The sequence below is a fragment of the Scatophagus argus genome, chromosome 24, assembly GCF_020382885.2.
Source record: "Scatophagus argus isolate fScaArg1 chromosome 24, fScaArg1.pri, whole genome shotgun sequence".
NCBI lineage: Eukaryota > Metazoa > Chordata > Actinopteri > Scatophagidae > Scatophagus > Scatophagus argus.
The window spans coordinates 3,479,766-3,502,462 of NC_058516.1; the positions used below are offsets into that span (position 1 = coordinate 3,479,766).

At 42.4% G+C, this 22,697-nt stretch overlaps 1 protein-coding gene across 3 annotated transcripts in view; it reads left to right on the forward strand.

Annotated features, from left to right (window-relative positions):
- LOC124055354 (receptor tyrosine-protein kinase erbB-4-like) overlaps positions 1 to 22,697 on the forward strand; it is a 203,252-nt gene that overhangs the window by 134,074 nt on the left and 46,481 nt on the right. For all 3 annotated transcript variants that reach the window (XM_046382110.1, XM_046382109.1, XM_046382111.1), the window contains exons 4-13: positions 9,807 to 9,941; positions 11,375 to 11,440; positions 12,901 to 13,019; positions 13,795 to 13,936; positions 14,598 to 14,711; positions 16,997 to 17,123; positions 17,925 to 17,998; positions 18,830 to 18,920; positions 19,643 to 19,848; positions 21,081 to 21,213. In XM_046382110.1, the coding sequence (XP_046238066.1) occupies positions 9,807 to 9,941; positions 11,375 to 11,440; positions 12,901 to 13,019; positions 13,795 to 13,936; positions 14,598 to 14,711; positions 16,997 to 17,123; positions 17,925 to 17,998; positions 18,830 to 18,920; positions 19,643 to 19,848; positions 21,081 to 21,213 (1,207 nt within the window). The remainder of the gene's footprint in view (positions 1 to 9,806; positions 9,942 to 11,374; positions 11,441 to 12,900; positions 13,020 to 13,794; positions 13,937 to 14,597; positions 14,712 to 16,996; positions 17,124 to 17,924; positions 17,999 to 18,829; positions 18,921 to 19,642; positions 19,849 to 21,080; positions 21,214 to 22,697) is intronic.

Genomic DNA, 22,697 nt, shown 5'->3' on the forward strand with positions numbered 1-22,697 from the left:
TTCCAAATTACCCAAGTGGAGGGATGAGTGCTGCAGCTCTGTGCCAGGAAATGACAAATTGTCCATTTAGCCCATTGTGGGTGTCAATTTTAATGCAGAGGGTTAGCTCCATTTTTGACACGACTTATGCATTTTGCTCCATGAAAATATGCAAAGAGTCCGATCCGAAAAATGCCCGTCAGACGTGTTTGTGTGTAAGTGTGCACCTACTGAGGCTCTAAAGGAAACTTTCAGGTTTCTTGAATCAAGTGTGGACATTTAACAATAGCCCACAAGTTATGTGCAAAGCTGCTCAGCAGTTTTACTGCCTTGTTGGCTCCCCTATGGTCCATTCTTAGAGCCCTCTGAATTTTAGTTAGGTTTTCTGAGCTTGGGCAATTGTACCAACACACCACTTCCAGCACAATAACAGAGCAGAGAGTGGACTGACTGTTGAGGTAAGTCCACTGTAAAACGAGGAGCAGCAATTCAGGGTTTGTGTGTACTTTGAGACTGAAGCAGGCAATTTATTGACCTGTGGGTCACCGGGACCTATCAACAGCTAAATATAAAACTTCAAAAAAACATGACTGGCAAAAATACTTTTATTGCGGATTAGTTGCCCTTTTTATGGAGCGTTTGATTTTAAAAAATAATTTTAAAAGCAATCCAGTTTCCTAATTTAAGAAAATAAAAATTAAAGTGCTTGTAAACTAAATTGTCTGGCTTGTTAACAAACTGATAATAGCCATGTGTGAATAGATTCACCACTTCTCCCCCTACCAACACATACACACACACATCATTGTTGATCATTGATGACCACTGCCGTTTGTTACCTTGATTAGTATTCAGTAGCGCTCTTGTCTCTTTGGCTGGCTCTTTTGTTTGCCTGTGCTGATTGGAGGGCCTCTGGTTAATTTAGATGCAGGGAAGCGGTGACAGAAGAGGGCTTATTAGGGCTGTGAGCCCATCCCGCCTTAAGTGCAGAGTCTCCAGTTCCATTTTCATGTGCCTCCGTTATTGAATTTGCTGGATTCTCATTCGCCCTGATTTCATTTTGTGTCACCTCTAAAAACTCTAAAAAAAAATTAAAAAATCACCTTCCCCTGGAGGTACTGTGACTCTCTGAGGGGAAACTTACAATCTGATACTAAAATAATGAGACAGGCAAAAGTTTAGAGATTGACACTTGAATACTTTATCTGGTTTTTTTTTTGGTTTTTTTTTTTGCTTAATTTTGAGGGCTTTCTTTTTTATCAAGTCTGAGCCAATGGTGGAAATTTTCCTAATCACGACTGCTGTGTAACCTGCTTGCCTGTGGATGTATTTTTGCAAGAGAAGGGATGAGAGGGAGGAACCTTACAAAAGGAGTGTTTTGGTCTGTGTGCATGTTTACTTTGAGACAGAGAGAGGGAGCGTGACAGGCGGGTGGGGCAAGAGTGGGTGGAGGAAAAGAAAAAGAGTGATGGCAGGGATTCATTTAGCATCCATTGAAGCTTCAGAAGTTAAATAAATAAATAAAATGTCGTCTCCGCCTCCACCTTTTAGCTGCCTCCTCGAGCACCTACACAGCTTCCATAATCTTCTAATGTGAAGAGTTTTTCATAAGGATTCATCTCAAAACAATATCATTCGAGACTGCGAAATTTAATCAGGGGCTTTAAAATACAATTATGGTTATCAGGTCGGACGCAGCAGCAGCGCTCAGCATTGTGGAAGAGGTGGTTGGAGAGGTGTGTGTTGGGGAGGGGCTGATGGCGGGGAGTGGAGGGGACCTCCCCCGCACTGTCTGCGCCCTAGCGCTCCTCTCCCATTTGTCACCAAGCACAATATCTCTTTGGCTGGCAGAGCTAATAATGGAAAAGTGGGGAAACGGGACTCTGGAGACCCACCTCCGCCTTTCCGTGAAGATCAGATAAGTTCCTCTCAAGTCAGAGGCCCCGAGCCGCTGCTCATCTGCTTGTAAGGATTGTATCATTTATAAAACACGGCACACACGCCTTTGACAGCTTTTTAGGTGTGTGAATAATGCAGCTCTTTGTAAAATGTATAACTGCTGGAGCGAGATGTTTCCCCTACTGGAAAGAAATGCCCCGCTACCCACTTTGTACTTTAAAAAGTTTGCTTCATTTTGGCCACTCGAAGCACCAACCCTTTTTGCTGATGCCTTGCTTTTATTTTTGTACCCAGAGGCAAACTAGTTGCTATTTTCTGTCTCTATTATCTCGTCGATCTGCGGCCATTTATCTACCAGCGGCTTGTTTGCAGTCTGGAGACCTAACAGTTATTCACGGGATTTGAGAAGTCGTTTTCACTTAAGCAGCTACTTTCTCAGCTGCTTCTGTTTTTTCTCTCTCTTTTTTTTCCCTCTTTAGAGTAAACATGCTTGAGGCACTGTACATTGGAGTGTCTCACAATCACACACACAGGGTTTCCTGAGGGACCAACTGCTTGTTTTCCAGACCAGCCATGTGTTTACCTCAAATTGTTAGTTTTTTTTTGTATTTCTGTAAATTGGCTGAGCAGAGAAATCCACAGCTTTAACTTTAATTATGTGTGGTTTGATTTTGGGGAGATTTAACGGACACACACACACACACACACACACACACATTCTCTCTCTCTCTCTCTGACCCTGGCATGCCCACAGTACCAATTAACCATCCCATTCTTGCACACAGAAACTTCCTCTTCTTATTCAGAATTCCCACTTGCAACTCTTGCATTTGTCTTTCTGGGTTTTTTTTTTTTTTAGGACGTCTCTTTGTTCTCTTCCTGCTCGTGTGCAGTTCATTCAAGACAGCGTATTGTGGGCAGTTGAGCCATAAGATGAAAGAGACTTTTACACTAGTGTGGGGAACTCGGCGCTTTATTGTTCCCCTGGTTCCACTGATCCCATTGCAGCGCTCTCTTGTTGCCTCGTATGTGTGTGTGAAGTTCAAAGTGCTTTGTGAAAACCTCAGTACGGATGCCTGTTGGCTTATGGCGAGGCAACTTCTGTTGATGCGCTGTTTTTGTGTTATTTTGCCTGTTATTAGAGGATTGAGCTATTTTATTTTGTTGCACACTGTGTGTCTAAAGGACAGTAATTCCTATAGATGTTTATCGTGCGCACCTTATTATCTGAGGAATAGTGAAAATGAAGCACAGGACAGCAGAAAGAAAACAGTTTCCCTGTCTTCCTGTTTTTCTAACTTTATTGGCTCTCATGCGAGTCGTTATTTTTCCAGAGTTGCAGATTTGTTGCGGTTTCAGTCGTGTAATGTTCATCGGTGTTCCCTGAAGAGGTTGCACTCTAAGAAAATGAAGGCAATTTGTTTCATTCCCCACTTCGGCACCTTCTGTCATGCCAGCTGTCTGCGCTGTGTCACAGGCCATGCAGAGCACCAGGAACTGATGCATGTGAATGACTGCAAAGAGCTTACAAACATGTAAATTCTTAAATAAAAGCCAGTCTTCAAGTAATGCCTTGGCCTGCTGGTCCCAAACTAAAGGCCACATAAAAAAACACATATGGGGGATGAAACTGACTGACTGACTGGCAGTAATCTACATTTCTGCAGCATTAATTCCTTCAGTACAACAATGTAGTCATGGCATTCGCACAGTTTGGTTCCTCTGAGTCTCCCTTTTTTGACAAATATACCACTCTCACTCACTAATTTATTCCATTTGGTTAAAATTAGCTGATCTTTTGTGTCCATTTGAAGCTACTGTCAGTGAAACTTAACACTTTTGACAAATGCTTCACATTAAAATTGGGACGCGTTTGTACAGTTTAGCTGCTGGAAAGGCTTTAAATGTGACACATTCGAGCTGGAAGTTGTGAGATTTATTGGGCAAAGTAGAATGCATTTGGATTTTGGTGAATGTAAATTCATCAGTAACAGGTAAACATGGTGGAAATGTTTGCAGCTGTAAGAAAATGGGGGCAGATCAGAAAATAGCAAGGCGTTTCACATATAAAATAGATTTATTGAACAATTACAAATTGGAGGTTTGTCTCAAATACAAGCCTGATTCACATAAAGCCCTCTCTGCAGCTAATATAAATAAAGTGCGTGTATGCATACAGAACATTACCTTTTCATTCAGAGCACTACATTAGAACTTTCTACAAAGAAGGTGCATTCAGATTCTTTTTATTTTGGAAAAAATCACAAGGGACTTCCCTTGAGGCTCTCTGCATTTCTCTCTCAAGCTCTGAGTGATTAATTGGCATTTAAGAGGTAAAGCCTCGGCTTAACTTTACAGCACTGCCTACAAATGTGAGGCTTTGTCGATCTGATGCAACAGAGCTCCAAGATGCTTTTTGCTGTTGGACAGGAGGTGTTTATCATAGGGATTTTGTGCGTCTGTGTGCAGCACTTCTCATGTTCACTTGAGAATTTTAAGAGCTGCTTGCTCTAATGTGCTATTTTTCTTTTCTTATGTTTTTATGTTTATGTTATGTTTGCATGCTCATCTACAGGCTTTCCATGTGTGTGTGTGTGTGTGTGTGTGTGTGTGTGCGTGCGTGTGTGCGCATGATGATGTGGCCAAACACAAAGTGAGCACCCAACTGTGGAAAGAAAGAGTGATCATCTCAATTTCTCTGTTCCCTGTGCTCAGCAAGTCAGCCCATCACCCAAGTAAGGAAATACATTTCAGACGGGGTGGGTGTGAGGGGTGGCTGCAGAGTGGAGGACAACAAGGAAGGAGAGATGATCCTAATAAAAAAGAGCAGAGTGGATGGCCTGAACACACTCCGCTTGAGTTGTGTGATACGTGACACGCCCGCCCCCAAGACAAGACAATAACGGCAAATGCATGGACTCATCAACCGAGGACGGATCACTATTACAGCCTTATTCATCAGGATAATTAGGGAGAGAAAGAGATGTGGGACAAGTGGCTAGCAGCACTGATGAAATCTCATCAGCGGGCTCCCTGCGGAGCTATGGCCACTGATTGGTGCTCGGGCCATCATCGCCTAGGAACTACTTCAAAATAGGAGCTCTTCGCTCTGCTGAACGACAGTAAAATGAACTTAATTGGCTTGCAAAGGCAGTTTGGCACAGGGATCATTTGTACTTCCTTAACAACCAGTGCACCGATTGGCCTGGTCTCTGTTTGGAGGGTGTAGGAAGCATTAAAACAAATAAGTATTCACAAGAAAGCTGACGCCACATGGCCTCACCAAGTCTTCGCTCTTACCTTGAGCTTTTACAAACTACTCCTGCCAATTCTGTAGCTTTTTTATAGCCACAATATAATCACTTAAGGGTCACAGGAATATTGTCAAGGCACTCTGGCTTGTAATGTCAGTGATCTAGAAATAAAAGCATATCATTGCGCCACAGATTGTTCTGTGCAAAGTTGATTGCAAAATAAGAAGTAAACTTTAAAACAATGGGTGTGAAAAGGTTACTTTCTTATGCTATTCCCTAACACCATCAGGTTTTCTCAAGTGTTAAGTCATTAATTTCAGACCAGCATTTCGCCCTTTAATTAGTTAATTTATCAGCTTTAGTACACAAGTTTGTTTCAGTTGTTTAGTTTTGATGATGAGCTAAAGAACGATGAGCGTGTGAGATGTGGGGCGAGGGAAATTTTAGGAGGGAGAAGAACATCAGCATGCGTGGTGCGAGAAAAGTACCTTAATAAACTTGGACCTGAGAAATGGAGGAAACATTTGCATAAATGGCCCTCGGGGAATAAATGAATGCAGAAGCAAGTTTAGTACACACTGTACCTTTCATGTGGGTGAAAGGTCATCTGCTTGTTTAATGATAGTGAAACGGATTGTGATTATGGTGTTAAGTTGTTTTCATTCAATTTGCCCAGCGTGTAGCATTTTTAGCCATAAAGCTGTCTTATATGAGGCTTTAGAGGAAGTTAAAATCATGGGATTTATGGGACAGGATGATGATGAAGAAAGGCAGTAAATGCATTTCGTGAGTGTTGCCATTAGACAAAGTAATTCCTCCATTTATTCAGTTTTATGTAATAAGATTATACCAGCCATCTTCGCCTCCAGTGATCGCCTCATGCACAGCTACACATCAAATCTAATCCCTGATTCTTCATGACACTCCCAACTTTTGCTTGGTGAGATCTTTTCTTTTTATCATTTTCCCTTCACAACAGCGAGACACTTTGTTCCACAGCCAAGAGAGATGTGGCAAATCGCGCCACCAGAGACAGTCTTGAACCAAACATGACCTGAGCATATGGCAACAGAGCCCTCAGCATCTACACACACACACATGCATGAAAGGGCATCGCTGGGAAGTGTGTCACCCAGTGATGCACCCGGCGGAGCTGAGTGCTTTGGTCCAACATACAAACCATTTAAAGGGAAGATGGGAGCTTTCTTTTGTGTCATATCAGTCCATTTGTGAAGGGTACAAGGTCTATCAAAGCTTATTTTCGGTCAAGTGGCCGTCTGTAATGCGGGAATTGAAAGGAGTGATGAGGACTGTGATTAGATCAGTGTAACTTAACAGGTTTCTGACATGGCTTTTCTTCAGCTCAGATAATTTGTCTTTGGTCAACAGGAATGAAATGGACAAAAACTGCCATTGCAAAGCTCCATAGAAGTTAAAAATCTATGTGAAAGCATATTATCTAGTAACAACCCAAGTTAACTTATCCTGAACATTAATTAATTTAGTCAACCCAAAATTTGATAGTCTTGCTGGCATTAGAGAGCGAGATTACTTAGTCTGACTTAGTCTGTACATAAGGACTCTTCTGGACTAGTGCATTGTTAATCCCAGACGTTAGTTTTGGTCAATCATAAATAACAAATACATACACCACACCACTCCACTTCCCATTTTTAGAGCTACTACTCAAAAAGCTTTTATGAACAAATCACAAGCACATTAAATGTGCTTTTTTAGTGTCGTACCAGTATAATTTGCTGTAGTCTATTTGTATAAAAGGCTTGGAAATTATTACTTTAAATATTTTTGCAAAATCATAATTAATTTTGTTAGCCTTAATAACCTCTTCTCTCTCTCCCTCATGTTGGTCTCCCCTCATATCCCTGTTCCCTCCCTCTCTGTCTGTTACTCCTCCAAATCTTCCCCCTCTTTGCTTCGGTGCAGGACAATAGCTTTTATGACTACCTCGTAATTCACAGCAGCGTGGAGGGTGGGGGGATTTGGTGGGTCGGTGGGGTTGTGGTGGCGGTTGGTCGACTGTAGATCTCCCTCTTCTGATGGAAAGATCGAAGCGTAGGGGGGGTTATTAGAGCACAGTGGAGTGGGAAGGAGTGGTGGGCTGTGGCACAGGACCGTCGCACGTTAATGAATGACCACCCGATACGGGCCTGTCAACCTGCTCGAAGACTTAGTGCCCTTGCCTAGATGGACAGCAGAGGTGGCAGTTTGTCTTGCGGCGAGCAGAGAGGGATCTGGACACCAGCACTCAAAAGAACATTTGGGACCTTGCGGGGCGGGTTGAACAGAAAAGACGGCTCCCCATAAAACAGCAAAATGGATAATATCTCTCATACCTTAAAGGCATCTTATGTGGGAATTATTTGTTCAAAAATGTCATGAAAAATAATTTCTTTTTTGTCTTTATTAAAAGTCTTAATTTTTATCTTATGGTTTCAATAAAATATTCTGACTCTGATTCTTATCTCCTTGGTGCCACTTGTGCACTCATGTTTTATGGCTGGACAAACTTGAAATTTGGAGAAAATCTTCAGGAAGAAACATCTTGTTAACACCTCCTTTAAGAAAATTCATTCAGTTACTTTTGATGCTCGCCACATTGAAGATACAGCCAATCAGTTTTACAGGAGGTGCTCAAAATGGCCTAGAAGAACTGCAGTTTCCTCCGGTTTGCTTGTTTAAAATCTGCCCTTGAATGAAGGATGAATTCCCATGACCCCAGTGATTCTCTGCCCTTTTGTCTAGCGCCATCAGCACGTCATATTTGTCATATAATGAATAACATATCCCTTCATTCAGCAAAAGGATTGCTCTGCAGAGTCTGTAATACTGTTTTAAAAAAGCACTATTCAGAAACTTGAAAGGTTTGCAATGTTCTAATTCCTGGAATTGTAAGGGTGTGTAAACCTCATTTGACTGACCACTTGTGTGTTCCGAGTTGGCTTTTGTCCTTTGTGTGTTAGAGAATCATTTGAGGAGTGAAGCGGCATGTTATAATGGTCTCCTGTATTGTGTCAAGGTGACTCGAGGGAAGACAGATTCTAATCTTGCAGTGGCTTAAAGGAACACACTTATGGACTCATCTCCTGCAGATATTGATATGCTTATTCAGTATATTATCAGTAAATCTGTTGAGCTGGTAATGGATGGCTGCTTATTCCGTCAGTGTGTTTAAATGACATCAAAGCATGCTGTCAGCACGGTTCACATGTTATTTGAATAAAGCAGAGCCGCTCCCTTTTTTTTCACCCACCACCCATGAATGTAGAACACCCACCAGATAAATCGTCCACTGTGACGGGAACATGATTACATGAAGCCTCCGCTGTAGGCCATTCAGCGGGCAGACAGAGCACCATGTCACCTCTAAGAGGGCTTTGAATAAATGTCCCCGTCTCTACCAAGGCCCACTTCCTTAATCAGGGTGTCGGATGGTAATGATTAGCTTCCTGCGTGCGCTTCTCAGCTGCTGAATCGTCCGCATAACTCATACACTGTTAATAATCTGCCTGGGGAGATAATACCCTTCTTTACCTTCAGCTAATCCAGCCCTGATCTGAACCACATTGTTACTTTTTTTTATATTAAATTTCATTTATTATGACAAGCACTTTCATGGAAGTACTTCATATTCGAGGAGAAAGAGATGCAAGGTGATTGCATCTAAATCCCCCAACTAGGTTAAATAATACAGTCAGCTGGTGTCCCAGAGAGAGAGCGACGCTGATGGAGGGGGCGGGTGTTGTTCTCTTCTCTCACAGGTCACGGTTTGGGAGGGGGGATTACTGCAGCATCATTTCATTCTGTGTCCATATCCAGAACCTGGATTAGTAACCGGGAGAGGGATTAGAATTTATTATCGTACTCCATGCGCAGGCATCTGTTAAGGGCACTGGTCCTTGAAAAGAAACATATTTTTGCTATTAAGCAAATGCTGGATTAGGAGTCTGCCTTTGTCTTTGCCGCGTCGGCTCTCACTTTGATGGATGCAGAGTAGGTCAAGAGAGCTGTGATCCCTTATTTTCAGTTCAGTCAGTTTGATCGTTTGGGCCTGTTGTGGGCCAAGAGAGAACCATTAAAAATAATAGTGGTATAATAAAAATTCACACACATTCCACTTTCAACTTAACACCCAGAAATCACTAATACAGCAGTCTCATTTCATGAACAGAATTCCCCAATGAGATCTGAGGAAAACTATATGTCCTCTCCAGTTTACTGTTTCAGGTTTAATCAACATGACAAGTATCTGGTGTCGCTCAGTGACAGTCAGACTCATTAACTATGTCTAACTCTCAGGCCAAATAAAATTATTTAATACTCATGTGCATAATTAGAAAATTATACTCTCATATAGTTCTGACTTCTGTTCAAAGCGAGCCTGTGTTGTTTACAAAGTAGAATCCATTAACTAATTTTTTTAGTGCATCAGTTCTTTATGAAACATCACTGTCTTCAGACCTGGCATTGAATTACTATGTGCATTTGTCAATAGCGTTTATCTTCATGCTTGGATGCACTTCAGGGAACACCATATGCAGCCTGAGACAAAGGATTGGAGTTAACCTTGAAGTATTGATTTTCTGCCATCATGTACATGTACTATACATCCATGGCTATGTGCTCATTTCTCTTTTTTCTTTCCTCCCTCTGCAGAGATACTGAATGGGGGTGTTTATGTCGACCAGAACAAATTCTTGTGCCATGCGGACACCATCCATTGGCGTGACATTATCAAGAACCCCCAGGCTGAGCTGCTGGTGGTACCGTCCAACAACAGCAACCTTGGGTGTGAGTACCTCGCATGGGTGGGAACCAGTGCAACCAGTAACTTTGGAATAAAATCAAATTTTCTTTTAGGAATCTTCTCTGAAATGTGAAGGCAAGCTGACATACTGTAGAAGCACACACGCACAAACACACAGACACCCTGCCCGCCCACTAGCAGCAGTCATACTCTATCCCTTTTTATTCATTCTGTTTGCCTGGTGGTCATTTGGAAGCGAAATCACATAGTGTTAGATCAGCGTGTAAACCTTTCCATTGTAGTGGTGTGGTAGTGGCTCTGCAGCGAGGCCCATGGAGCTGCTGTCTGCTGTGCTCTTTTTAAACCTCAGTGAATCTGACAGCTGGTTTGAAGCTGCCCACTTCCCCCCAATCTCCCCACTGCCCCCTCCCCATGGCCCCCTCAGTCCCACAGCTCCCTCAGCATTGGACACAGCCGCCGCTATCCAGCGGACATTCTGTGTCACAAGAACTGGCTGGTGAAGGCTGACACTCTCAAACTTTTCTGAACATTTATGGACAAGCCTCTTGCTCATTTTAAGGGAGCAGCAGTTACAGTGTAGAAGTTTCTCTTGGCCCTCGGTTTCAAAACATGTCAGGGTGAACAATAGGGACAGCTGAGGCACCAAATAGTGAGCAAAACTCATGGACAGTGGGGGAAATGTTGAGTTTCTTTGGTGGAAAGGCACGATGACCTTTCTTTGCTTACAAACTGAGCAGAACAAAATCTGCATCGCCTCACAACATGAGCAGGGAGTTGCAAAGCCGCGTGTTCTGAAGTGAGGGTTTGAGAAGACACTTTTAAGTACAACATGTGTGAAACATTGCTATTTTGTTGATTAGATGGCACTGACGGAGGAGGAGGAGGATGAAAAGCAACAAAGAGCAGAGAGGGTGGGCCAAAAAATGACAAGAGACTGTGTGGGAGTTGAGGTTGCCAATTTGGGGGCCTTTGCCAAGACGTAGTTAGTATTTAACATTAACAACCTCACAGTGGGAGTGGTTGAAGGGGCCGGGTGACAATCTGCTGCTCTGTTCCACTTACTCTGTAATTAACCCATAGTCAATTAAGTCTTGATGATGGGCCACTGGCAGATGAAGGCTGCTAGCGCTCTGTCAGGTCCCACTTTGCCTGTGCGAGTGCTTGACGGAGGGGAGTAGAAGCCTGTCTTTCATGCTTATGTTGTCTACAGGCCACAAGTCGCCACAGTGACTCTGAGTCTGTTGTCGAATGAGCAGAGGAGATTCGACAGATCTGTCACTGTCACCAGTCAGGGAAGCTTTAAGGGCGTGCGTGAGTGGACGATTAGGCGTTTGGTGTGCAAAGGGGGCTGTGGCTCGATGCGTGCTTATGTCTAAACTAAATCTGAAGTTTGCTGATGAGTTGTGTGATTCACAGCCCCTGCATGTGTGTGTGTGTGTGTGTGTTTGCTCTGCAGGCAGACGCTGTCATCGCTCATGTAACGGACGCTGCTGGGGCCATCAGGAAGACCAGTGTCAAACCTGTGAGTATGCAAAAACACACTCCACAAGCCTGTTAACTAGAGTGTGACTAATAGAGCATTACAGATACTGACTTAAAGGAATAGTTCAACACATTGGGAAACAGGTTTATTTGCTTGGACTGAGATGAGGAGATTGATACCACTTTAGTGCCTGGCCAGCTGTTTCACCCCTGCATTTGCTGAAACTGTACTTTAATTCTATCTAAAGACCAGAACTCGACATTGAAGTCCAGTCAAATGAAATTTGTGTTTCATTAGACTGGTTTAAGGCAGATTGACCCACTGTATGTGGTACATCTGATTTAAAATAATCTATAATCTGCCTTAATCTATTTTGACACAGATTGATTATTTTTTTACACATCTGTTTTTAGCTGTCTCTTCTTATTTTTTGAGCTCAAAGATCAAAATCAAGGTCAGCTTGAGCTAGAGCTGTCAGTGAACATAATACAAAAAAAGGATATGAGCCAAAGAAGCTAACGGACAGAAACAACATAAAGACAAAAAGAGGAAGGGGGGTTGTGTTACTTAAATGTTAGTTCTCTGTATAATTGTAGTTTTAAGCAGTTTTAAGTCATGTCATCAATATCCAGGGAGGGACTGGCCTGTTTTTCAAAGACTAATAGACTACAGGGCCTTGTTGTATTTTTTCACTGCTGAATCATTATGTTCCCGACACAGCCGAGAGTGAGCACAGCAGTTTTTAATGCCTTCGTTTCAAGCTCCTGCTGACTCGCTGGCTGGTACATCTCCGACTGTCCCAATAATGTGTGGGAGGCTGTTCTTCAGCACAAATGCTGGAGCAACTTTGATGCAATGGGTACAAGCCACATTCAAGTGTTAGTGGCTGTAATAATAATCCTGACTAATAGAGCTTCCTTTAAAGTGGTTTTGCAATAAAATGTAGGAAGGGCAGTAAATATTTCCCGGGTTACCAGTGGAGTGGAGCATTTCTGGGAACTATGGGCACACTTTGAAGGTATTCGGCCAAATGGTCCGCTTGACTGAAAACACCCATTGCATAAACACACTGGAACTTTTTTACAAACTTCGTTTATCTGAACCAGTTGAACTCACTCTGGCATTGTGTCACTTCAGACTGGTACCTGGGAGATGTCAAGCATAGCCACAATTTTCAGCTGCTAGTCACTGATCTGAAGCAGGAGCTGCTGCAGCATGAGAGGCTCACTCAGGGGCACCTCAGGAGCAGTCACTGAGAGAGAAGACAGTGCTCTATTTTTTTAAGGCCATCTGTGCATTCAAGCAAGTGACCGTGTGGTCACAGACCCACTTGTCCAACCTGCAGGTTGCTGAAGCCTTAAAATTCTATATCAGACAGTGTTTGTGTGCACCTATAGCGTGGGTGGAAGGTTGGGTGTGGATTGTCTTTTTTTATGAGCAGGTATGTGTGCACTTGTGTGTCAGACCTTTAAAATTCTCTCTTTTCACTCCCTGGACAGTGACAAAGACAGTGTGTGCAGAGCAGTGTGACGGTCGATGCTTTGGGCCTTACGTCAGCGACTGCTGCCATCGCGAGTGCGCCGGTGGCTGCTCAGGCCCCAAGGACACAGACTGCTTTGTACGTCAGATTGCACAGTAACACACAAACAACGTCTCCCTGCTCTATCACTCCCTCCCTCTCTTTGTTAACTGTCTTTCATTGTCTTTTACGTCTCCCTTTTTTCTTCCTCTCCCTTTCATATCTGCCTCACGCACACAGCCAATACCCTCATCATCCTCCATTTCATTTGTCCATGTCTTTTGTGCCACATCTGTTTGTCATCCCCCCTCCCCCAGCCCAAAGATGAGCCACTTTGTTTACCGGCTGATAAATTGTTTGTAACATTTTACGGGGCTGTAAAAGTGTGACGCAGCAGCGCTCTTCAAAGAACAAATTGGTGATTCAGTGTTCTAATTAGTATCCCTTTTATCAAGTTCCTCCTCTCTTGCAAACTTGTGCGCAATGCACACGCGCACTGACAGGGATGATATTGTAGCTGTAATTCACAGAAAGGCTCATCCAATTCAATTACTGCCGTCTCAGCCAGTGGCCACAGATGACAAAACACTTAAGAGGTTTATGGGAAAACATTTCACCATTTACATCATGGCTGTGGATCAATGGCTCCAATTTTTCTCCCATTTGGCGTTTAAAGAGACAAGGGACGGCTGCACGATCCACTTGTCGCCGTCAGACGTAAAAATGAAATGCTGCTGCAATACTCTTTCACTCGCTGTGACGAATGTGAGAAAATCACAGCACCTCCCCTCGCCATACCTCGCTGTTTTACCTCCCCATGTGAAATCTAACTGTTGTTCTCTGCCAGCTGACTGTGATAATGTGCTTCCTGCAGGCGTGCACCAATTTCAATGACAGCGGAGCATGTGTGACCCAGTGCCCTCAGCCGTTTGTGTACAACCCCACATCTTTTCAGCTTGAGCACAACCCCAAAGCCAAGTACACCTATGGAGCCTTTTGTGTCAAGAAATGTCCACGTAAGTCTGCTTTATGTTGTAAGCAAACATATTTCTTTGTTGCATGCACATCCAAGCACCTGCAAGCAGATTGAGTTACTGTAACATCATACTGCAAGAACAAAGATGCTCATTATGATGCTCGTAATTAAGTTTTATAGTCTGTGAACTGGTGTCGACCGGAGAAGCGTTTATCCTCTATCCATCCTGAAATAAGACTCCAGACAATTATTTCAGCTCAAGATAAATTACCCAAACGTAAATAAATTGTGCATCTCAATCAACTAGTTGCATCACCATCTGTTTCAACTTCTGGCAGCAGAAAGCAAATCTTAGGTCTTTCTTTCACAGATTATGGAGTACGGCAGTAATTCAGCGAGCATCCATTAAAAATCAAGCTAAATCAACAGATTGCTTTTTTCAGTTCCACTGATCATCAAATGAGAATACACCAGTAGCACTTTTCCACTGCCATAACCAATAACCAATCTGATTTATTACTTTTGCTGAGGAATATAGTGATTAAAATACAACCAATTTCTCTCCATGAGAGCAGTTCTTCCAGCAAACTATTGTTAAAGTAAATAATACGCTTTCATTTTTTTGATCTCACATGGTAAAATCCTAAAACATGTGAAATACCCGAAGCAAAAGTAGACTAATTTTGTTTCTGTTACGTCAGATAATTTCGTGGTGGACCACAGCTCCTGTGTCAGAGCATGTCCCAGCAACAAGATGGAAGTGGAGGAGAACCGCATCAAAATGTGTATCCCGTGTACCGATATCTGCCCTAAAGGTAAACCATCGGATGTTGCCAAGAATATATTCATTAGTTTGGCCTTTTCAGAATAAGAAAATAGTCCTTACATTTGACTTGGCCGTGTCATTCACATGGGTTTACTTTTACTTTCTTTGCACCATGCTCTGTAGTTATATGCTTGATTTCCAGCTAAAAACTGAGTTACCACTGAGTTACAGTTCATTGTTTCAGTCTCATATCATGCACGTTAGCCAATTAGGGACAAAGCCATCAGAGGAAAAAGATGAAGATTCAAGAGTTACAACCTCCAACAGCCTGTGCAGCTGTGTAAGCTTTATCCATGTTTGTCACCGCATTTGTAGCTATGTCAGATGATGTCCTTATTTATAATCCTGCCTGAAAAGTTGTGATTGGTTGACTGTTTCCATCAGAAGAAACAGCTGTCTGCGGTCGCAACAGTAGTTGACACTCCAGCTCCAACCTGATGCTGTTTTTAAAACTTGGGAAAGTGAAGAGTCAATGTTTTTGTGCTCATGTATCATATAGTTTGGTCTGATTGTTGCACCATAAGTACATGTCAAAATCTGACACTTTGAGTGACTCTAAACTGCCATCACTGGTCCAATTTTGATGAAACCAGCAACTATGATGTGTTTTATTGCCCACTGGCCCGCGGAGTGTTGGCATCACTCATAGCTGGTGACTACTGCTTTGTGAGATCTGTCAGATTTGTCTCAGTGCAGAGATACACTGACAACATCTTTCTTTTTTTTTACACTCCATCCTGACACCCTGGGTGCAATGTCAGTAGGATATTACATGGTGAACAAAGTGTAAGATGTGCTGAGGACAGGAAAACATGGCCATGTTTCAGTGTATACTGCTGAAGCTATACCTAATGGGATGGATGAAAATTAGGTTAAGATAGTTCACCCATTTCCCCTGCTTCTCCCACATCCTGGCCCACTGCACTGCATTTACTGTATGTACAAGAGCTTATGCAGTTAAAGCATTTTAATCTAATAACTTTATGCTAACAGTGATGATACTGGATCAACAGTAGCCCACAAGAATTATTTAAAAGCTTTATAAGAAATTACATTTATTTTTACTGGAGCCAGCTTAGCTTTTTTATACTACACTAAATATACTTACAGCTGATTTATGTATTTTAATGCACCAAAATACCAACAATCTTCTTTAATGTCAGATTAAAGTCATGCAATACCCACTGTGGTAGAAACATCCCTTAATAGGCTGAGCAATGAATTCTCTTTTCTCCTCTTCCTACAGCTTCCTTCATAAAATACAGATTATTACGAGGTTAAATATTCTCAAGCCTTTTATGTTGTTGATTTCAAATGTATGCAGTTCTGTCTTCTTACAAAAATATTCTTAATGCATGTATTTATGCATTTATTTAAAGCGCTGAACTCTTTCCATGTCACTGCTATGAACATCTGCTGTGTACTCATTACATACTGGAGGATAAACATGACAAATATGGCATAAACTCAAAGGTCACATGTTTGATCCTCGCAGCAGTCGACATCTTAATTAACATGAAATGGTCCCAGAAGGAGAAACTACTCTTACCTGCTCAGTAATTACAGCTCATTTTGTGGGAGAACGTCTCACGTGAAATTAAACAGCATTAACTCAGTTCAATACGGAGGATTAGCCCTCGCGTCATATTGTTCTCTCAAAGGTAACTGATCTGCCCTTTCTCTTTCGCGGGAAGACAAAAGTGTTTTCCTTCAGGCTCCATATATAGGCTCTGGCATCCATTGATTGGTTAATCTCTTGATTACACCGTCACGCAGCAGGGAGGGGTTAATGAGGGATAGCCCAAGGAACTGTGGGAAATGATAACAAATTAACATTTCAGATATGGAATTGGCTGGTATAAATCACTATCAAAAACTGGTTACACCACTTAATGCAAGCCTTATTCATCATCCCCTCCGCCTCTGTCAGAAATACTTGGCTCACACTAGACCGCAAGTTTAATTAATGCAGATGTAATGAATTCATTATGGGGAGGAATTGGCTGTGGATTGGCCCATGCTTTCATCAAAAGACTTCCAATGCATGGAGAGGGGCCACGGCCTTGCCTATGCACCAAAAGAAGGGTTATATTTTCATAAAAGAGCAGGAATTAAAGTGACAAATAGCTAATAGCAGTTTTTCAAGATGGGGTCTCTGCTATACAAGGTCACCCTGAATATCCACTGCAGGAGGTTTTGTTCATACCTAACTTAAAAGTTAACTATTTTTGAATAATACTGCATATCATTGTGTGTTTGCATTTGTTCCATCAGTGTGTGATGGCATAGGGACGGGCAGCCTGCAGACGGCTCAAACTGTGGATGCCAGCAACATTGATAAATTTGTCAACTGCACCAAAATCAATGGCAACCTCATCTTCCTCATTACTGGTATTAAAGGGTAAGTGATGGTTTGAAGCATCACGCACGAAGCTTTCAGAGTCTGCAAATGATCAGATGAGTGAGATGCAACTCTATCTGCTGTTGTGTTCACCAGTTATTTGCTAACATTGTCTCTGTGCTGTTTTGTGCTGGGCAGCAGCTTATCACATATAAATGCTATCAGCTGCAGGTGGAGGCTGATAAGAATAGCATGAGGGAGTCAAAACGGAGAAACTGTGAGATGTAAAACCAAAACAATGAGATGAAATGAGCTAAAAAAAAAGCTCCATAGAGCTGAGGAGAAGTGCTGAGCAGGGTGATAATTGTCTGTGGGTGACCACTTTCACTTTGCTTGCTGCTATTTAATCTATTGTTAATATAAAATGCTTTGGACACAGTGGGTCCAGCTGAAAGCTAGTTGCTAGGATGTTCCTGTGAAAGGCCAAAAGAAAGAAAACAGCACCTGGTTCAGCATACAGAAGCATGATACCAAGAGAGGTAGTGCTTGCATGCCTAGTTCTCTATTCATATCCCATTGTGTCATGGAGAAATTCTAGCTTTGGGAAAGTCAATGAGTAATGTACTCTGTTCAATCAAAAACCTTTGTGCCAATTCAAGCGCTGAGGTTAGAATGATATGTAACACAGACCGTCAGAGGAAAAGAGCATTCTGACTTTGGCATGAGGAACTTATTATCCCAGTGTTGCCTGAGGTTCACAGTGTTTCTACCTTTGCAACTGCTCTATAAATAAGGTAATATGACAACAAAATATAAGTCTTGACTTTTCTGTGTGTGTCTCTGCTTTGTGTTTTTCATCAGGGACATGTATCACGGTATTGGACCTTTGGACCCAGAGCGCCTTAACGTTTTCCGCACTGTGAAAGAGATCACAGGTGAGACGGCCTCACTGAGGTCATCTTGACCAAATGGACTGAACAAAACAGTATTGATATGTGTGTTGTGTGTGTTTTGGGGGATGTGGGGTTGTGTGGCCTCTGAGGAAGTAAAAGAAAGCTTAAAATGATTTTTGTTGCCCAACTCTGAAAGATGCTTTGTTGGATATTATGTTATGTGTGTGTTTGTGTGTGTATGTGTGCACGCACATGCACACATGATTGTGAGCGTATTTATTCATTAACTATTAGAGGCCTTAAGGGATGAGCAATACCTCGTATACAAACCCTTTTGTCATATTAAACTGCTACTTGCAGTTGAGCCAAACAGCTAATGGAGTGAAACTGCATTTTCATAATGAAAACCCAAGCAATAAGAAAGAGCAATGACCGTTCTATTCCAGCCATTTCCTGCTCTATCCCTTTAATGCCTTTTCCACAGATCTTGATTTGATATAATCTGTCATTAAAGGCAAGTGCAACCGGACAGATTGTGCAGAATATTAAATCCATTCTTTTAATTAACACGCATTGTCTTCACCGAGCACATATTGTACAAAGAATGGATTCTATCTTGAACTGTACTGAGGAGGTGCAACTCCATGGCCAACACTTTGAACACCTTTTTTTTTTTTAATTGAATGAAGGAAAACGATTACTTTTATTTCCTGCTTGTGATTCTTATGCTCCTCTGTCTCCCTTTCATTGGAAAAAATCAACGTATAATTTTCTGTTATTATCCCTGAACTGTTTAAAGATATAATTGTGGATGACTTCAAATAAGTTTATCAAGTGGCACATGTCATTTTGTCTTGACTGATGCCTCTTCAGGTTACCTCAACATCCAGTCTTGGCCTGAGAACATGACAGATCTGAGTGTGTTCTCAAACCTGGCAACTATTGGAGGTCGATCTCTTTACAGGTATGTCTTAAGGTTACATGAAACTTACTAATCATTCATTCCATGCCACATTTTCCACATCTTTGAACTCCAGTTACATTACACAAGATTCCATATATATGCAGATGACATGCTCATATTATAAACTGCGCATGTGTAGAGAAATCCTTATCTCTACCTCTCTCTTCCTTGCTGTTTTTCTGTGTTTGTGTGGCTACTGTTGCAGCTAATGAGCCCCCAGCTCGTGTTGTTCTGCAGACAGAGAGAGTTCACGCGGCTTTGATTAGCCGTCTTTTGATAACAGGGTCTGTGCTCGCTTATAAGTGGCAGATCTGAGGCGGAGTCAAAGGAGATCCGGCCTTGTTTTCTAAACAGCAGCGACGAACTTGTAGCTCAGCAATGTTTTCATTCAGCAGTCTCCTACTGCCTCTTCCTCATTCCTGTCTTTGTACTGTATTTCTGTCATCTTTTCGTCATCCGGTCTCAGTCTCTCCTCTTCTCTGTTTCACTTTTTTTGTTATTTCTGTCTTCCTTCTTCTTGTTTTTTTCTCTATCCTCTCCTTTGTGGGTTGTTTAAGCTTCTCTGTCCTCTCCTTTCTTCTTCTTTAGTTTCTGTTCATTTCTTGACTGACTCCTTCCTTCTGTCACTTATTCTTTGTTGTGTCCCTCTTCTTCATCTTTAGTTCTTCCTCTTTCTCATCATGCCTTTATTTATTTCCCTTTCCTTCTTTCTCATCCTGCAGCGGAAGTGGCATTTCACTCTTGATCCTAAAGCAGCGTTGGATCTCCTCACTTCAGTTCCAGTCACTGGATGAGATCAGCGCCGGAAACGTCTACATCTTCAACAACAGCGGCCTGTGCTTCTACAACACAGTCAACTGGACGTCGCTCTTCAGAACTCCGAGCCAGAAAGTCCTCATCCGCAACAACAGAGATCCAAAGGAATGCAGTAAGTGGTGGTGGCGGAGTTTAATATTTTGGTAAACTGCAGACTTTTGTCTTCTTATTTAATAGTAATAGTAAATATAGCAAAGCTGTTTTGGAAAAGTTTACAGAAACTAAATAAATATCTGATTTTTCCCACATTTTTGACACATTTTCCCAAATTAATTAAAACTAAAAATCTTCTGTGCCAATGAAAAATCTTGATTCAATGACAGCAAAAGAGGCTTAATGTGTCGTGCACGGAGTTGGGTTAAGCTCACTGCTAACCACAGGGAAGTGGACGTGTACATGTGGCTTTGGCTGCAGATGGTGGAATCTGACCACACATTGTTGTTCAGTGAGGGTGTGGAAAAGTCTGACAGAGCGGGGGAGGTCGGATACCACAAGGAAAATATCACCATTGTTTAGTAGCTAAATACAAATGGTGTTATTATCTGCAAGTAAAAATTTTTTTCTTTGTTTTTCTTTGGTAACATGCAGCTGCCAGTAAAGCTCACTGTTAGGAGGACAAAGATAACTAGAGAACAAAGACATGGACCACTGTAGTTTTTCTCAGCCCTGCCAGGATGCGGTTAATATCATTAGCCAGTTAATGAGTGTGGTGTGTGCATGTGTTAGAGATCGATTGATAGGGTCCTACACAGGCCTCTTCATTAGACCCAACCCCCCCGTCTACAATTGACTGGTCGGCTGTTGACAAAGGGCTCAGCCCCCACCGGGAGACACTCTCAGGGACGTGGATGTCACTCACCGGATGGAGGACATGCTGAGCCCAATGAACAGCATCGATTGTTGTGGTTAGGCTGTAAGAAAGGGCCTAGGGTCCTGGTTGGGATGGTCTTTAATGGTGTGCGGTGTGAGGAATGCCAATGTTTGCTCATACAGCTGGACAACCCGCGGCGACACTAACCAACATGCAAACAAAAACATGCATGTACGTGCATCCACATACACGAACACTCACACACGTTTACACTTACATTCACAGTGACACACATTTACAGTGTAACAAGTGAGCGTAGAAAGACTCAAACATGATTATACCTCACTCTGTTCCTGGATATTATTGATTCAATCCAGAACAATTTCTACACTGTATTGTGTTTCTGGTATGCTTGAATTGCATTGTGTGTGTGGGTGTGTATCTGAAGGCTGAGTATCTCTGCATGTTTAAATGCCTTAAACAATGCTCACTTCTTTTAAAAATTAATTTACTGACCTGCCTTCTCTCCACAGCTCAGCTGCGAATGGTGTGTGATCGGATGTGTTCGGATGACGGATGCTGGGGCCCGGGGCCTGACCAGTGTCTTTCCTGCCGATACTTCAGAAGAGGCCGCACCTGCGTTCAGTCATGCAACCTCTTTGACGGGTGAGCAGTCCGTTCGCAAAACACTCAGATTTAAAAAATCTCTTTCTTTTGTTGATGCTTTCTGGTCCGGTGGTGTTTTTGAGCTGATCTGACACAAATCTTGAAAATGAGTTTTTTCCTGAACGTCAGCTCATTATGATCCCTGGAAACTGCATTAATTCTCTTGCAAACAGGCAGGACATGACAATCAGATGAAATATTTATGGAGCTTTGATGCATGAGAATGAAGTCAGAACTTAGTGGGGGGCTCTGTAACCGCCAACTGGTATGAATGTAATGAGATGAACCAATAACGAACTTTTAAACGGTTCACATGAACATTAAAGGAACATTTAGCTGCATGTTACATCCATTGTCCAAAATCAATTTGAATATATTGCAGAAGCAATATGTTTTATTACAAATTGCCCATTTGGGCTGACAGGCAAGATTGTTTACTGCTCTGGGATGGGAAAAGCCTGACATTTGTGACAAAGGCCTTTAGAGTGTCCTCACAATCTACTGATGTTCTGTTTCCATTGTGAATAATTGTATTCAGGTCATTGCTTTATGCTGCCTAGAGGCACATCAAAAAGATCACTGCCAACTCACCTGGGGAGAAACACTTCTTTGTAGATGTAGTTTCCAGTCTTTTGTGCTACTCTTGAATGAACGAAGAGACGTTGTGAATCACAACACTTGAAAACATCCATCTCAAATAAGACAGCATCTTCCACAAGATAAATATGACTTTCTCGCAAGCAGAGAGCGATGTCAAGCTTGTGTTTTCCCCAGGGGAAGAGAAGAGAGTGCACGTTATGTCTGCGAGAGAGGGTGTATGAGAGCAAGCAACCCTCGGTCATGTTGACTTGTTGCTGGTCCTTTCTCGGCACCATTTGTGGGAGGGAAGCTTTGAAGTTGCCGGGAAAAACAGCTCACAGCAAAGACTTTGAAGAAGACTGGTGAGGAAGAGACGCATGGCAGGGAGCTGCTGAAGCACACTTCCTATACCGTAAATACAGTCAGCCACTGTGATGCAGTAACGTCTGGCAGACCCACTCTTTGTTTTGTGTCGCTGGTCTGAACTGTGGAATCAAAATGTCCATAACCTTACATGGTGTAAGGTTGTCCCCGATCGGTGCACATCTATACAAAATCTAGTGTTGGCTCATTAAGTATCTTTTGAGGTTGGAGATCTTAAACCTTAAGATTCCTCAGCTCACCCTTGTTATATGTCTCCATTCTTAATGAGGAAAGGCACTAATTCCCTTTAGTTTATACGTCTGTTGAATAAAACAAAGGAGGAGTAAAGGGGGGGGGGGCGTCTAAGATGGTGTCCACTGGGCTTTGAGGAGGAGTGAGGAAGCGGATTAGGGAAGCATTGAAAGTCTTTAATTAAAAAAGTTGCTCTGGTGGGTTGGCCAGGCTCTGGTTTTCTGGAGGTTTGGAGGTCTGAACTGTGGCCACAGTCCTGTTTAAATTTCTGCTAAAACAGGGCTAATCCC